The sequence below is a fragment of the Rattus rattus genome, chromosome 2 (genome assembly GCF_011064425.1).
Source record: "Rattus rattus isolate New Zealand chromosome 2, Rrattus_CSIRO_v1, whole genome shotgun sequence".
Classification (NCBI taxonomy): domain Eukaryota; kingdom Metazoa; phylum Chordata; class Mammalia; order Rodentia; family Muridae; genus Rattus; species Rattus rattus.
In genome coordinates this window covers 212253090-212270004 of record NC_046155.1, presented here as the reverse complement: position 1 = coordinate 212270004, position 16915 = coordinate 212253090, and the positions used below count along the sequence as shown (strand labels likewise).

At 41.5% G+C, this 16915-nt stretch overlaps 1 protein-coding gene across 1 annotated transcript in view; it reads right to left on the bottom strand.

The window, feature by feature from the left end:
* The window catches only part of Samd3 (sterile alpha motif domain containing 3), a 43203-nt gene extending 27816 nt beyond the window's left edge, over positions 1 to 15387 (bottom strand). The window contains 5 exon segments of the mRNA XM_032894909.1: positions 10987 to 11088; positions 11214 to 11219; positions 14134 to 14323; positions 14946 to 15046; positions 15327 to 15387. Of these exon segments, the coding sequence (XP_032750800.1) occupies positions 10987 to 11088; positions 11214 to 11219; positions 14134 to 14323; positions 14946 to 15024 (377 nt within the window). The 5' untranslated portion in view covers positions 15025 to 15046; positions 15327 to 15387.
* Between the last annotated feature and the right edge of the window lie 1528 nt (positions 15388 to 16915).

The following is a 16915-nucleotide window of genomic DNA, read 5'->3' as shown; positions in this document are numbered from 1 at the left end:
TTTTAGCATTGTAAGCCACGCTTTAGCAGACTGCACATGTATAGAAGGTGGGGATGGTGGAAGTAGGGGAAAGCTTTTTTTGTCTCTTTTTATGGTAAGCTCCCTCCCAGCTCCTCCCTGTGGCATTCTTTGTACCCATGGAGAAAAATGTTCTGGCTACAGTAAGCATACCAGTAATTTCATACTGGACTCAATATAGCAACAGGCAACTTTCAGACATCAATTCTGCTCAAATTATTTCTCAGTGTGTTTCTCTCTCATTGCACTCACCCACTCTGCCGACATGTATGGGGAGTTTCCCTTGCCAGCTGCCCTTATACTATCTCTCTCTCTTCCCAGGACATTGATTCTTCCATGGCCACATTCATTGTCTCTTACATACAGAGACAGGGGTAGAGGGTGTACAGACAAGAGTTGAAGACCAATCCTTATGCTGCCCCCACTGTCTTAGAAGGGCGGTGAGGTAAGGAGGCTTCAGTGCAGCTCCACACCCACAGCTCTCTCCAGTAAATTGTTAGTAACAAACACAGACACAAACTCTTGGTGGCCTTCTAATATTGCTGTCACCCTCACTCATTTCATTCCACCAACAATAACTTCAGTATTCCAATGGTATCAAATAGAACTTAGTACAATTTTTGTAGCACCAGTTTTTTTTTTCTTTTCTATATTTCTTGTCCCCTTGTCCTCATTATTCTAGCAAATATTCAGAATGTAGGGCTGGAGAGATGGCTCAGCAGTTAAGAGCACTGGCTGCTCTTCCAGCGGTCCTGAGTTCGATTCCCAGAAACCACATGGTGGCTCATGATCATCTGCAATGGAATCCAATGTCCTCCTCTGGTGTGTCTGAAGACAGCGACAGTATACATATACACATATACATACACATATATACTCATATACATATATAAGAAAATAAATAATTCTTAACAAAACACATAACCCATACAGGATCCACTCAAGAAAATAGTCCCTCATGTCCCAATTAGGCAAATCAAAGGCATCAAAAATTTTCTTTTTTTTCCATTCAAGCAGCACATTAATGGTGTGAATATAATCTAGGCAATGCAAATGAATACAAGATGACTGTTATGAAAGAAAGGGGGTGCTCAAAACAAATATATTCATATTGGGAAGCAGATAACTGTAGCTACAGCTATTTCCCATCTACAAAATTATATTTGCATTGTATTAAAAAGATCTGTACTGTGATGTTAAAATTATTCCCAGTACTTTTAACAAGCTAGAGTTTGGCATAGCACCCGCAGGTTGTCCTAGACTAGATATAGGAGTCGAACTGACTCCCAGTAAAGGACACTAATATTTCTCTTCTGACTTCTAAGTTTGGACTTTCTGACAAGTTTCTCACCAAACCAATAGCTCGGTTTTCAATCCTGGGTATAAAATACCCCCCCAAGCCATTTAAAATACCTTAATGTGACCCCCAGTCTGAGAGCATACTGCTTACTAACACTACTCAGTTCATACAGCTTAAAAATATATGTCCATAATAAAATTTACAATAAAGCCAGCAATTTGACAAAGGACGGTATCATTATTGCAGTTTTAAATTTATTTCGGATACTGACAAATAATAATCGCAGTATATACTTTTAAGATCAAAGTGATACTGCAGTATGCACATAGAATATTTACACAATGTGGAACTATTGAGTCTAGCAGATTGACCTAACAGCCATCCCTAGTTCTTATTGGTTATTTCACCTGCCCAACTGAAACATTATATTTTTAAATTTGCATTAATTTTTTTTAAGTGATGAGATGAGAGTTCTCATAAAAGGCTCATTGGCGGGCTGGAGAGATGACTCAGTGGTTAAGAGCACTGACTGCTCACCCAGAGGTCATGAGTTCAAATCCCAGCAACCACATGTTGGCTTACAACCATCTGTAATGAGATCTGATGCTTTCTTTTGATGTGTCTGAGGACAGCTACAGTGTACTCACATATAATAAATACATATCTTTTTTTAAAAAAAGGCTCATTGACTTTTCTAACTTTGTCTAAGTGTAAGAAGAATGGAAAATCATTCAGCTCTTCCCAAAAGCAGAGTACATACTGTAGTTAGTGGGGTTCACGTCAGGTAGCAATGCTATTTCTGTGAAGAACAGGCTCAATGGGGTATCAGCCTGTTGGGAAAAACCTTCACAGAAAACATCCTAGAGAGTAGAAGACACCTAGCTGTTACGTCCGACAGGGACTCTTTGAGGAGGGCAGACACATCCCTTAGCAAGGTTGATGTATGATGTTTTTGTTAAAAGAATGAGAAAAGTGAATGGGAAAAATCTGCATCCAATTCCCCACTTAAACTCCAAGCAGTGCCTCCAGGCAGCCTCGAGATGCCTTTCTTTAAACTCGATTCACCTCCTCTCAATCCTGCTTTCGAGAACGTTCCTGTCACCAAGTCTCCTTTTTTGACGATTTATTTTTATTTATGTGTATATGTGTATCCATGTCCCATGTGTGTGGATTCCCAAGAGGTTTCAGATTCTCTGGAGCTGGAATTACAAATTGTGAACTGCTCAATGGAGGAACTGGGGAGCTGACACGGGACCTCTGGAACAGCAGCAAGTGCTGTTAACTGCTGAGCGTTTGTCCGTCCCCAATATTCTCTTTTCTATGTTCTACCTCATATTGTCAAGAATTTCACCTCTCATTCCACACATTTGAAATAATTTATCATCTTAAAAAAAAAAGAACCAGACTCTTGTCTTAGATTAAAGCCCACATTAATCTGGGCTCTGATCATAGAATTTCCTTCTCCCCAGATTCCATATATTGAACCCCAAACCTTTATGTGACATGACTGTGTTTGGGGTCAGGCTCTGTGCAAGTATCTTGAGCTATATGAGGTCCAAGAGGTTGAGTGAGAAGAATTATTCTTTTATGAAGAGACTCTAGAAGTACATCTTCTTTCTCAGGAAGTAGAGAGAAGGTGGATCTCTTAGATAAGGTTATTATTGCTGTGATGAAACTATAACCAAAAGCAGCTTGGAGAACCAAGGGTTTTATTTGGCTGACATGTATAGAATCAGTCCATGGAGAAAATCCAGGGCAGGAACTCAAATAGGGCAGGAATCTGGAGGCAGGAATTGATGCAGAGACCATGGAGGGGTGCTGCTTACTGGCTTGCTCCTCGTGGCTTGCTCAGCCTGTTTCCTAGTAGAATCCAGATTCACCGGCCGTAGGTAATGTTATTCAAAACGAACTAGGCTCTCCAACATCAATCACTAATTTAAAAGTGCTCTCCAGGCTTGTCTACGTACAGCCTGATATTCTGGAGGCATTTTCTCAATGGAGGCTCCCTCCTCCCACATGACTACAGCTTGTGTCAAGTTGACATGAAACTAGCTAGTACAGTGGCCATCCATAGGGTATGAATTGGTTCTTATCAGAGAATGAACTGGTCACCACTATGACCTTAAATCTGAGACCCTAAAATCAGAATGAATGTGTGTTATGTAAGCTCCTCGGTCTGTGATAACTGCTGTGGCTAACTCAACCTCTGATTTTCTTGTTGCTTTTGCCATATGCCTTCCTCTTGGAAAGTCGAGCCTTGACATCTTTCATTTTTATTCCTCATCTTCAGCTGTCATGAAAATCTCCTACATTGTATCTCTTGTATCATCTACTTCTCGTGGTTTGTGCTCCCACATTAATCTGGGCCTGGATCATATAACTTCAAGTATCTATCAGCAGAGATCTGCTTTCAAAATAGCAAGGTATGAACCTCACTAAAAAAAAAATCTGGAATGCCTCACTCTAGGGTGAAGGGAAGAGATGTTAATTTATCTATTTAGCAATAACTCCCACTCACTCTTCTGAGCTTAGTTTAAGCCTTTCCTCAGGTAGATGCTCGTCTCCACTCTGGTAGCCCTACTGTGTGCTTCTTCAGCTCAACTAACAACTCTGCCTGCTCTAGAACCAACCCAGTGTACTTGCAATTCTTCTTTCCTATCTTGATTGTATATTGTGTATTGTGTAACAGAACTCCTTGCAAATTAGGGTTTTTAAAATCATGCTTTGCTTTTCTAGCTCCACAGGGAATATTGCCCTGAGAGCCAAGAAAGCCCCCATCACTGAAGGCCAGGCCCCTGGGTTGTAAGAAGTTGTAACAAGAGTCTGAAAAGTAAAATTTTGATTTTTGTGACCTCCAGTTCATCTCACAGGGACTCACAGCTAAGCTAAATCCTGTGTGTGTGTGTGTGTGTGTTGTGTGTGTGTGTGTGTGTGTGTGTGTGTGTGTATGTGTGTGTGTATGTGTGTGTGTGTGTGTGTGATCCCATTCTTTCTATAAATATTTCGGTGGAAAAGGAAAGACCTCTGTCTCTCTCCTCATTATTAGCTCAAATGTTAAGAATGAAAGTAAATCAATTGTATATATTTAATGTCATTTTCCCTGTGTGCAGGTGAACCAACAGGTTCAAAGCCAGGTCTTTGTGGCCAGGGGCTGCCACATTCTGCTGTCACTGAGTGGAATGGTTTGGGATAGCAATGCCCCAGAAAGATTTAGGAATCTGCGAAGGAAAGAAATGTCATAAAATGATATAGAAGCTGTGCAGGATTTTGCAAACCTGTAAGCTCAGCACTTGGGAGACAAAGGTAGAGGGATTAAGGGTATCCTTCCCTGCAGAGCAAGTTTGAGGTTAGCCTGGGCTACATGAGGCCCTGCTTCAAAACAAAGCAAACAAAACCAAAATCAAAACCCTGCTGGTACTGATAGTCTTATACAAACTTGTGGCTAAATACACAAAATACACATCTTTCAAAAAGCATGTTTCTAATATATTAGAGCAGTCTACACCCGGCAAGGGAGCCATTGACTAGTAATTCAATGAATGCCCATGACAAGAAGTGTCACCAGCACCAAAGGCAGCACTAACGCTGCATCCCAGATGGGAAGGGAGTCAAAGTTCATGCTCCCCAGGGACTGAACAGAATGTCTGGATCCCATAGGCTGCTGTGATTCGAAATTTCACTTTCTCTGAAGAGCCTTCATGCCTGTTGAGAACCACAAGGACTAGACCACTAAGTGACTAGAACTTCATGGTTAGGGGTTGAGACTGAGTATTGCAGACCTGGAGCCCACCTTTCTTAGATAAGTCTCCTTCAGTCATTTGTTATAAACTTCTCCTTCTGCCTCAACACCTTTGTGACTATTAAGTAAGAGCTTTGGAATGTATTATTAAACTTAGCAGACCACTGGCTTCCAACAGCCCTGAAGACAAGACTGTCGTGACACCTAGAACCTACATATGAGATTACCTTGCTCTGCTATAGCCCACCTAGCTGTTTTTCTTTGTTCTGTTATTAGAATTTCCATAACATCTTCCACAGCAGGCATTGTCACCCAGAGTATTTATGCTCAGGCTGTAGTTATTCCCATTGGCTATGAATTCACTACCATTTGTCTATTTGTCAATTTATTTAATCTTAGTTTCGAAATGGAGTTGGAGCAGGGCCTCTCTGTGTGGCTCCTGTTAGCCTGTAGCTCACTTCGAGTCCCAGCAGGATATGAAGTCACTGAAGCAGACGTCACTTCCTACTGCTTCTTTAATGCTTCCAACAACAGCTGGCACGCAACAAGCATTCGGAAAAACATTGGAGGGATGACTGACGGTTTAATCCTAACTTAGGTCAGCAGTCTTAAGTGTTTTCTATTTTATGGAAACAGCAGATATTCGACAAAGAATTATAGGTTTATCTTCAGGCTCCCTCAAAGTCATTGTTATATGATTTTTTTTACACTGGAAGTTTCTCACCATGGAACACTAGATCCCTAACTCCCAGGTAATAGATCTGGGATAGGCCTCAAACAAAGATCTTTGGGTATGAGAGCCTATGGATCCATTCAGAGATTCCGTTGTCCCACTGACCTGAAATTCAGTAGCTAGATATGGCAGTGTACCACCTGAGTGCTCTCTGATGCCCTTGCAATGTTATCAAGATCTGTCTATAAGGTCTAGAAGCTTCTCTCTTCCTCTCTTTGGCCCATAGGACTCCTTGTCCTGTTTCTATCACAACTCTCAGACCTTGCAGGGTAAGATGCCTCTTCTGTTCTGGATCCTGGGTCCCAGGAGTCCTGGCTACCCAAGCATCCTGGTAGAATCTTGCTCTTCTACCTGGGACTACAGCCTGGGAGAGCTGAGACCAGAATCTTTTGACTCTTATCAGACCCACTGCTTGCTAGTTAATTTCAAATGATACTTGAAACTTATGAATGCTATGTGTGCCAGGTCCTAAGAATTTTTTCATATAACATACTATTTACCATTTTACAGACGTGTACAGGCTCACTTATTCTGGAGAACATCTCACTCAGTTGCGAAATGACAAAGCCAGGCTTCAAAACTAAGCTTTTAATTATTTGCTCGTCCCTGGTACCCAGACTTACCAACCCTGCCATCTCAGGGTTACCATGCTAATATAATACTTACATTTACCCCTCTCTCAGGTCATCTGCCTTGTGGAACTGTGTGTGAACCACCAGGTATGGTGGAGGGTCTCAAGACCTGCCCTCAAGACAAGGGTCTCCTGCAAGCCTTTTCAGTTTGCTAGTCTAGTCACACAGATTTGACCAAATGAAGAAAAAAAACCACAGAAAGTGCATAAAGTCCTTTTCCCCTTAAATAGTGAACATTTGTTGCCACTACAAAGAGATGTCTGGTCTCTGGTACTCACCTCCCATAGGTCTTGGCCTGCAGAGCAAAGGACAGAAGCATACAGGAACTGAGAAGGCTAATAACAAGACTGAGGCATGGCACAATGGTAGTGTTCTCATAGCATGTGTGAGGCCCTGGTTTCATTCACCAGCATTGCACATCTGATCAGAACCTGTACTAAAAAACTCTAACCAGGCTGCCATGCTCTATTGACCTTGCTCTTATTACAATCTGGGGGAGAATGCACATACAGCTGTGTGGCTGTCTCTTGTCTGAAATACCCATGCGATAATGACTATAACTAATATATCAGAAATGTTGAGGGTCCATTGATATTTTCTTGGCAGAGTAGAGACAGAAGCTCATTCTACTCCATCTCACAGCAGTAGCCAGACCACAAGAAAAGTCATTAAAACAATCCCTAAATATGCATGAAACCATGACTAACTTTTAATTATGCCCCAAGGCAGAAGCAGAGCCTTTGCTCGTGTCTCTAAAGTTCGAGTGGAAAGTCTTTAAAGCAACGTGTAGGAAACCCCAGTTTATCCAATCCCCAGCCTTATTGGGCACTGCAAGAGAAACCAACAATTGGGGTAGATTAAAAAAGAACTTCGCTGCCAGAAGAAACCATTCCCAGAACATCACTAGCACATGATGCCGATATCCTCCAATGGTCCATGCATCTAGAAAGGCATTTAAACCACTCAGTAACAAGCACAGAATCAAACACCTGTCACCCACAAGAAGTCCTCTGCATCAGAGCACCGTGGTGTTCCATCCCCTGGAACACATATCTTATTTAACTACAACCACAGACCTTCCCAGAGCCAAGGTCAGGTGAGTCTGAAGCCTCTCGAGATCTACTTTTTCCTTTTCATGTCCAGATAGTCTCTGTGGAAAACACAAGGTCCTTTTGGGGGAAAATGGGGAGTATCCCCAAGAATCTCAGGTGCCTCCATGGGATCTGGTGGCAAGTGCCAGGCACTTAGCTATAACCCCACTGAATCCTCATGGATACCATGTGGTGTTTCCATTCCAGGTAGTTACAGAAATCATTTTGGGGAGGCAAGTGGAAGGGAAGTGAGCCCTCAAATCAACACTTGCCTGTTCCTACCTCTTGAAAGCAGTTGGCTTCATGAAAGTCCAGTGGGAAAATACCCTCCAATTTATTGCCTGTTATAAGTCAATAGAAATAAGCATAGAGGTTGTTTGAAAGATCAGCATATTTGGTATCAATTACTTCAAAAGGTCTAAAAATAGCAAATTCTTGCTATTCAAACATATATCATGTCTCCCAAAAGTTTATTGCTTTTCTTTCACATTCATTAGCTCAATTTTGAAAGTCTGGTTGGATTTTCAGGTGCCAGAGGCTAAGAAAAATTCTGTTTATAAAATAAAAGGATGTGGTCACTATCTCTGTGTTATTTTTTTATAGCCTGAGGAAGGAATATAGACTTTAATAAACCAAGGTCATTGTCTACTTTTGTAAGCAGTTCAAGAATTACAGAGGAGGTACTGTTTGCAGAAAGACTGAAACTAGATGGTCTGGATGTCACTGGACAGTGGCTAAATAGTCCTGCTAAAGCAGCAGTTCTCAACCTGTGGGTGGTGACGCCTTGGGTTCTCCAATGACCCTTTCACAGAGGTCACCTAAGACCATTGGAAAACATAGATACTTACATTACAATCCATAACTGTAGCAAAATTACAGTTACGAAGTAGCAATGAAAATAATTTTATGGTTACGGGTCGCTACAACATGAGGAACTGTATTAAAGGGCTGCAGCATTAGGAAGGTTGAAAACTACTGTTTAAAAGCATGAACAGGCTTTAGTCAGGTAGGCAGGTGAAGGGGCCACACAACCTAACACAAAAGACATATAAGAGGCCCTTGATACACAGCCATCAAGTGACTAGAATAGCAGGACAGAAGCAAAAGACAGAGGATGCCTGTAATTATTTTATTTTGCATGGCTGGCTGGTGTCATCACTGTTTGAGATGAAGCAGGAGGTGAAGTGATCTTCTCCTACCCCAGTCTATAGGACCAGAGTGGTCTTATATTGTGTCACAGAGCCAACTGCCTAGAAAACAGCATTTGATCATGTAGGAACTGTTTGTTTCCTTTCCCCAGATACATGAATAAAACAATATTGAATGATTGGGTCAGTTGGCGTTGGAGATCTAACCTATTTTCACAGAAAATTTCTTTAGAGTTTGGTGGGGTGAGGCAGTACAGAGGGAGCAGAGCATCCATTACTGACAGAACGGTGCATCCTCCTAAGGAAAAACAAGGGAAGGGGGCAGGCGGGGTCACAAAAAGGAGGAAAGTCCAGAACCAGGTCCTTGGAGCTCGGGGAACCTAAGGATTCTGCCTCAGATGTTGTTAGTTGCTTTTCGTACAGTAAGCCTGCTTGGTCTTTAGTTTTCATGGATTTCTGCTTCTTACACTCAGGTGTACTTAAAGGTGTGTGTGTGTGTGTGTGTGTGTGTGTGTGTGTGTGTGTGTGTGTGTGCACGTGCGTGCACACATCTCCCACATACACACAAAATTTGAGGTTCTTTTCTAGAGAGAGGTAATAGGCGATCTAATACACAAGCTCGCAGACAAAGGTTGTAGACATAAATATCCTGTTTCTAAGCCTTTCTGTGCTCTTCTAAAGCAGTCTTGTTTTGATTCCTTCCACTTGGTAGGTGTGATGAAGGATAGCAAATATGAAATTCATCATTCCTGTTTTTGTTTGTCTTCCTTCCTTCCTTCGTTCCTTCCTTCCTTCCTTCCTTCCTTCCTTCCTTCCTTTCTTTTAGAATAGAATAGAGTTTATTCAAGGCATGGGGAGAGGAGCTGAGAGGGCAGTAGACAGAGAAAGGCAGAGAGAGAGAGAGAATGAGAGAGAGAGAATAAGAGGGAGTAGAGGAGTAGAGGCCGGCCATGAGCATGTGGAGAGAGACAGGGGAGGGGAGGGGGAAGAGGATAAGGAGCAGGAGCAAGAGAAGAGAGCAAGAGCCTTTCCTGTCTTCAACAGAGGATTGGATATGGTGAGAAGGTAGATGCAGTAGCCTTTACCCCATGTCTCTCCTTACACTGCAACAAAGACAATAGCAATACCAGACAGCTGGAATCTCACAGTTCACTGCGAGCAGTAACCGCAGCAAAGGAAAGCTTTAGGAATCAAACAGCGCTGTGTGGGAATGAAGCTGCCTTGGAAATGGGTCTGCATTTTCTAAACCATTGTTTGAACAAGGAATGCCCAGGGAACTGATTTCTGCCTAGGTTCTATCTTCCTTTCACTTTCCCAACCTCTATCCCCATACTCACTTTACTCATTTATAAAAAGAGAAAGCAATATCTTCTTTGTGTCAAGGAGACTATATCAGGTGATAATGTAAAGGGTTTGTAAACAGACATACACACATTCACGCAAACACAGACTCAGGCAGAGACACACATATACAAACATAGACAAACACAGACACATACATATATACACAGAGACACATACAGATGCACATGGACATGCACATATACACATACACAGTCACAGACACAGAAACACACAGAGACACATACATACAAACACAGACACACATAAACAGACAGACACACAGATACATAAAGATACACACACACACACACACACACACACTCACACACACACACACACGTCTGGTTGGTTGTTTTGAATATTTCCCCCAAAGCTGAAATGTTTCACTTTGGACTCTTCCCATGCATGGTGGATGCATGGACCACCTGGACTGGGTGACTGTAAAAGGCTGGAGAAAGATGCTGGGAAACCTGTCATCTGTTACTCCTCTTCAGTTTTGTTCTATATATGGTTCTCCGGTTCCATAGTTTGTGTTTCCCCCCTATGGTGCAATGAAACCCAGACACTGAAGTATCACAGTGTCAGGTCCAGGGTAAAACACTTATGGAAATGCTCAGCGAAACAGTTTTATTCTCTGGAATAGTCAAGTTAAAGCTGCCCACAAAATGGAGGGCAAAACCAAAGGTTGTACTCAATTCAAGCTCTACAGGACATTATCTGCAAATTACTTTGGTGAGATTATGTTGGATGAATATACTTTTCCCCACCTAAGTATAAACACTCGAAAGAAATGTATAATATAATCAAAACTTTGTCAATTCAACATTGATATTTTACCAAGCATCTCCATCACTTGATTAAAGCTTACTTTCTAGGACAACAACAAAAAATAAATTACAGTGTATTTAAACACACGAAACCTCATAAAAAAGAAAGACAAACATCACTTGACTTTAAAATATTGTAAAGTTGGTGTCTCACCTCTGCTTCAATACTCTTTGGTCAATGAGTCTATTGTCGAGGACTGCCGGATGCAAAGATGTCTGGTCCCCATGGCTGGTGGGACTGAGGTTTTGTTCATGCCTGGAGCAAAGTGGAAGAGCCATGTAATGATCATGGGACATTAAATAGATGCAATAGCTATCGATCTCATGATGTTTGAAGGGGAAACTTCAGCCTGGCTTCATTCTTTCAAGCTCACATGAGACTCATAGCTAAGAACATTGCAAAGAAGACTGGGTACCTCACCTCACACAGTGCTTCTCTATGGAGTAGGCTGATGTCAGTTCACCTCACTGCCTTCATCAGTCTGACAGAGGGTGTGTGTGTGTGTGTGTCTGTGTGTCTGTGTGTGCACGTGTGTGTGAATGTGTAGAAGTCAACCTCAAATGTCATTCCTCATGAACCACCCATCTTGTTTTATTATGAACTGGAGCTTGCTGATTTTTCTACCCTGGCTGGACACTGGACCCCAGTTGTCTGCCTTTCTCCATCTCCCCAGTTCAAGGCTTGCCACTACTCCTGCCCTTACATGTGAGTGCTGTGTAATGAACTCAATCTTCACAACCGAACCATCTCCTCAGCTCCCAATGTCATATTTTTTAAATGGTATTGAGATGAAACTTTGTTTTGCAAAGTAGGGTCTGTGTTTCTCAGTTAATAGTCTTCTAGTGAAGACTAGAGACCGTGTCAGATCTCTCCTCCACCCCTACGATTTTCAAGGGAAATTTTTTTATTACCATAAAATCTCTTCATCCACCCTCCATCACTTTCAATTCAGGAAACCCAGGAGTCCAGAGTGGAAGGCAGCTTTCTCACGGCCGCAGGCTACACAATAGTGTCAGAAGCTGTAGCTCTGAACCAGATCCAGTACAACAGCCAACAAGAAGCCACTGTAAGCCACACGTTCCTGTTCTCTATGCAGTTCTGAGATGGATGTTTCTCGTTCAGATGTTTCTTTGCAAAAACAGTGAGTCGGGCGACCACCGAATGGGATTTTACTCAAGTTAAAACCCATGTGCTCTCTCTGATCTAACTCTATTATAGACTCTTAAGATTGGGCCAAAAGAAAAATTTATTCTATACTCGATCTTAGAGTTGAATAGGGTCAAACTAAAAATAGTAAAAAGTCAAATGTATACCCAAGGTTAGATTAGTAACAAATATATCAGGGACCCGAAATCGTGTATTTATTTACATAACTGTAGGGTTACATTAAATTTCTTTTTATTAAATATTTTCTTCACATTTCATTCAATGGTATACATTCATGTCTGCTTATTATAGTCCTCAACTGACAACATATTTTTCAAGTGACAATATTCTTGGTAAATATAATCAATAAGCAAGTTAAGATTTTATACCAGAATACTTTCACCTAAAAACAAGACTACACTAACCCTTAAAGTAGAACTTTCCAGTTAGAGCAAGAGACCCAACCTTTTAAATCTCTGGGCTTCCAGAATGACCAGTCTTGGCTACAGTTGATACTAGTTGTCATAACTTGGTTAAGAAAATTGCATAATTGACAGAGGACTGTCTTGGTCTGGTAAAAAAAGGGCAGATTTGCCCCAAGATTGTGGTGTTTCATGGCGTGAATTCACACAGTTTGGAGTGCAATGACTTCCTCAAGTGCAGATGAAGAAGCAAAACTTTCAAACATGGAATGGAATGAATCCAAGTCACCCAGTAAAACCAAGAATGAAGCCCTGAGCTCTTGGCAGTCCAGCCAGTTCCAGTGAGCTACAGAGCAGAGAAGTGGATTTATGGGCTGCCAGTTTTCTTCTGAGCTGTGCCCAAGGCAAGATCAAGATTCCGGTCAACGGGGAGGGACTTCCAGCTCAAAAGTTCTTGCCACCCAAAAGTTCTGGGAAGTGACATTGCAGTCCCTTTGAAGCTCACCCCTCCCCCTTGCTAGAGAGGATTGAAAGGTTACAGTGGGAACTTCACACAAATGTCTCAGACCCAAGACCTTGCTGCAACCATTCATGAAAGAAATCCTTCAAATAAATCACTTGGAAGAATTTCCAGTCTGACTCCCTTTATAACTGTTGTTATTATTATTTTTTAAAGACATTTACCTCTGTACCTTAGGTCAGCCTCAAACTCACAGCAATCCATCTGTCTCAACCTTTCAACTACTGGAATTACAAGTTAACCATGTCCACATCTTCATCCCAATTTAAGAATCACCCTTCAGGGCTGCCAAATAATTCCAATATTCCAAAGAAAAAGCAAGTTCCTTAAGCCAAATCTCCTTAATGTTATATTGCTTATCAAAAAGAGAAAGATTTATTATTACAGGCCTAATTTCAGAAAAGGCGAAAATAAAATGATACATCCAATACCACATTGTTAGAAAATGAATGGTGATTGATCAGTATTTAACCTTAAAATTCTTGCCCAGTCTCAGATATGGAAATACTAAATTAGAGAGCCTGAAATGAACTCGAGGCATAGATCTTTAAAATTTAGTTGTAATATTTAGCCGATAAATCTTGTTACCATTCTTTTCCGTTACAGAATTAAGAGATTAGAAACAATCAAACACAGTCACTCTCCCACTTTAGAGCTTCTGTCTGACACTGTGAATTTTCTACATGATTTCTCCCCATGATTTGCCACAGCGTTCCTTATTTTATGGTTAGTTTTCAGAGCATTGTGAAACTCAGTTGTGGCAAAGGGGTTAGCAAATTCTATTGTGAAGGCCTTGAGAAAAGCATAAATTAGTTGCCACAGAGAGACCTGGGCAAATAAACACACAAACGAACAGACAGCTTGGGACAAGGCAGAGGAGAAGCCATGCATGGGTCCTTGCAGTAGTCCAGTTACGGCAGCTTGTCCTATCTCAACGCTAAACCCACACGTTTCTACTGTTGGCTCCGACCACGTAGCATAGGGACTTCACGCCTTCGGGATTGCCTTAACAACCATAGTGGGCTTTTGAAGAACAGGGGAGAGAAAAACAACAGATTCTGACTCAATTCTTCATAACAGCCGATCGAATACTAGAATCCTGTGCATACCATCTAGCTGAAAACTGCCCACAGTTTTGAAAGCTTTGATTCTTTGTCATGAGACATCAGACATTCAGGGAAGTATACCAAGCCCGTCCCGGCATGTACTCACTCAGGGGCCGCTTGTACCAGGGTCAGCAGGGACGTCTCTGTGGAACCTCCCGAGGGCTTCAGCCCTTGATTACTCTGCTTGTATTTCTTAATGAAGTCCATCAGAACAGCCTGGTGTCCAATTTTCTTTACCAGTTGCTGTACCATCCGATCATTAAGGGCCAGGAGTGCAGCCCCACTGACTTCTTCCTCTGGGCAAAAGAAAATGAACGTTCATAGCACTTCCCAGGAAAACAAGGCACGGAAAGAAGGTAAAACTGGTTGCAGTATTGAAAGGATCATCGAAGCTTGAGATGGAAGCCACTGCATTATCTGTCAGGGCTCTGAAACTGCATAGTTCCAAACTGATGTCTGCTGCTAAGAGATCACCAGAACACAAGTCCCAATAAAAACTTTGTTTGTTTGCACATTAATACCTTTCTTCTAGGCCAATTTTAAGAGCCAAAAGAAATAGAAGTCTTTGGGGGAAGCTATTTTTATAATGCCTCCTAGTTGATGTCTAACATCAGCACATCCGATTCTGTATAAAACATGAGTGATTATGTATGACAAAAGATACACACAAAGTCTGGATCAATGTCACTTCCAGGAGTCTGCAATCATCTGGAAATAGCATTCTTTTCAGAGGATGCTAGGTAAACTGGAAACTGCCCCGGCCTGTGGGAAAGAGATGGAGTTCCTCCTCAGAACGACTCCTCATCCACAACAGGCAGATATCAGGCAGGGAAAGGGAAAAGCAGCTTTCACAACAGAGGGCACCCTTACAACTGCGTGGCTCAAATAAAATTCATTCAAAGTATACAAACGACTTACCTTGAAACCTGGGGACTAGCTCACCTAAGTTTTTCTCCACCAACCATTTGCAGACCTGATCAACTGACCACGTTTCCATCGTCGGATTCTTGTCAATGCACCTGTAGAATGAGAAGTGGGGATAGCTTGTCTCCTTCCCTTCCTTCCTTCCTTCCTTCCTTCCTTCCTTCCTTCCTTCCTTCCTTCCTTCTTCCTTCCTCCCTGATTATTAGTCTTTGTTAGTTTTTTTAAACAGTCGGCTTTCTCCTCTGCTAAACTTTCAATACTTCGATTTAAAAAAAAATTAATGTTTTTACAATGTAACACTTAAAAGTTGCTAATAAAACAAATAACTGCTTTAAAGGTGGATTTGTAGCCTATCTCCTAGTCTCATTTCTTCACCTTCTCCTACTTGATTTCCACAGGCATCCCTCAGCTTAACTAGCAGACAGCCGGAGCATACAATGGTACCCAATCCTGTACCATTAACACCCAGGTTTCTTCACAAAGAACAGAAAGGTGTGAAATCATCAGGAAGTGGTTGACATTTACAGAGGGGTGGGCAGGGGAGAAAGGGGGGAAGGATCAGATAAAAGTCTGACTGAGAGACACATGTAAACCAGGGTGGCTTAACCCCTTGCTGCTCCCAGCCAGGAGAAGACCTTTCCACCATCCTCACAGCACTGGGCTAGCAGCAAACTTTTCTCAGGGGAAACTACCCTCATGTGCCATTCTCCCATTGTTCCAATGTTATTCCTACCTACTTGAGTATGCTTTCAAATGGGACCAATACTACTGTAACATATCTATCTATCTATCTATCTACCTATCTATCTATCTATCTATCTATCATCTATAGCTTTACCAGTTATCATATATGTATATACATACATATATGTATATATACATATGTATAATATACACACATATATGCATAGATATTCATGTATATACATATACATGATACAGATATAGGGATATGTATATATACACATGTGTATACATGTATCTATATATGTGTGTGTATATATATTTAGTTGGGCAGATTAAATTAGGAAATAACTGAAGATGTTAATGTTGTCTAAGTGCAAGAAGCAAGCACAGACTTTGCATGGTTCACTCTCAACTTCCCCACTAACATCGCACCACCAGCACAGTCTGCCACCTTCCATAATTTTTCAATTTCATCGAGGAAGCTTTTCTCTGTCTTTATAATTCAACCTCGGAGACTTCTAAGGAATTGATGGAAACGAAAGCAGAAACAGTCTTAAAATATTTTAACCTTTTAGCATTATTTTCAATGTTGACTTTTATTCCACATGATTTATCATTTTGCTGTACGATACCAGCTACTTTGTAAAGACAGTGAAAAGGTCCCCTTGGTGGAACTGGAACATAGGGATGCATGTGTGTGTGTGTATGTGTGTGTGTGTGTGTGTGTGTGTGTGTGTGTGTGTGTGTGTGTGTACATCCCTGCAGCTTTTGATTTTGTGTTTTTAAGTAAATCATAGTTACCAACATTAGAAAAATAATCACCCGTGGGAAGAAAAAGGATGTGCCCAACACTGAAGAAAGCCTGACGGTCACAGCCTTCAAAAGCAGTTCCCTAGAAAACAAGAAGCCTCAAAGTGATGACCGCATACTCTGAAGCATCCACAGACGCCAACTGGAAACACCGAAAACAAGGGTTAAACACAGAGGAACACCTTCTGAGTTTCAACAGTGGATTTAATTTGCTTCAACAAACAGTAGCCACAGAGCTCCTCCCCAGGCAAGCAGCAGTTGCAGGGTGTGAAAAGTCATTATTTGCAAGGCTCTGGTGTAAATTAAAAATCACACCTTTCTGTCACACTTCTGGCTTCCTTGTGAAGAGTAAGAGTTAGAAAAAAATTGGAAAGTGAGAGAGAGAGAGAGAGAGAGAGAGAGAGAGAGAGAGAGAGAGAAAGTAAATCTTAAACACCAAGTTTAGACAATATGCAGAGTAAAAAGAC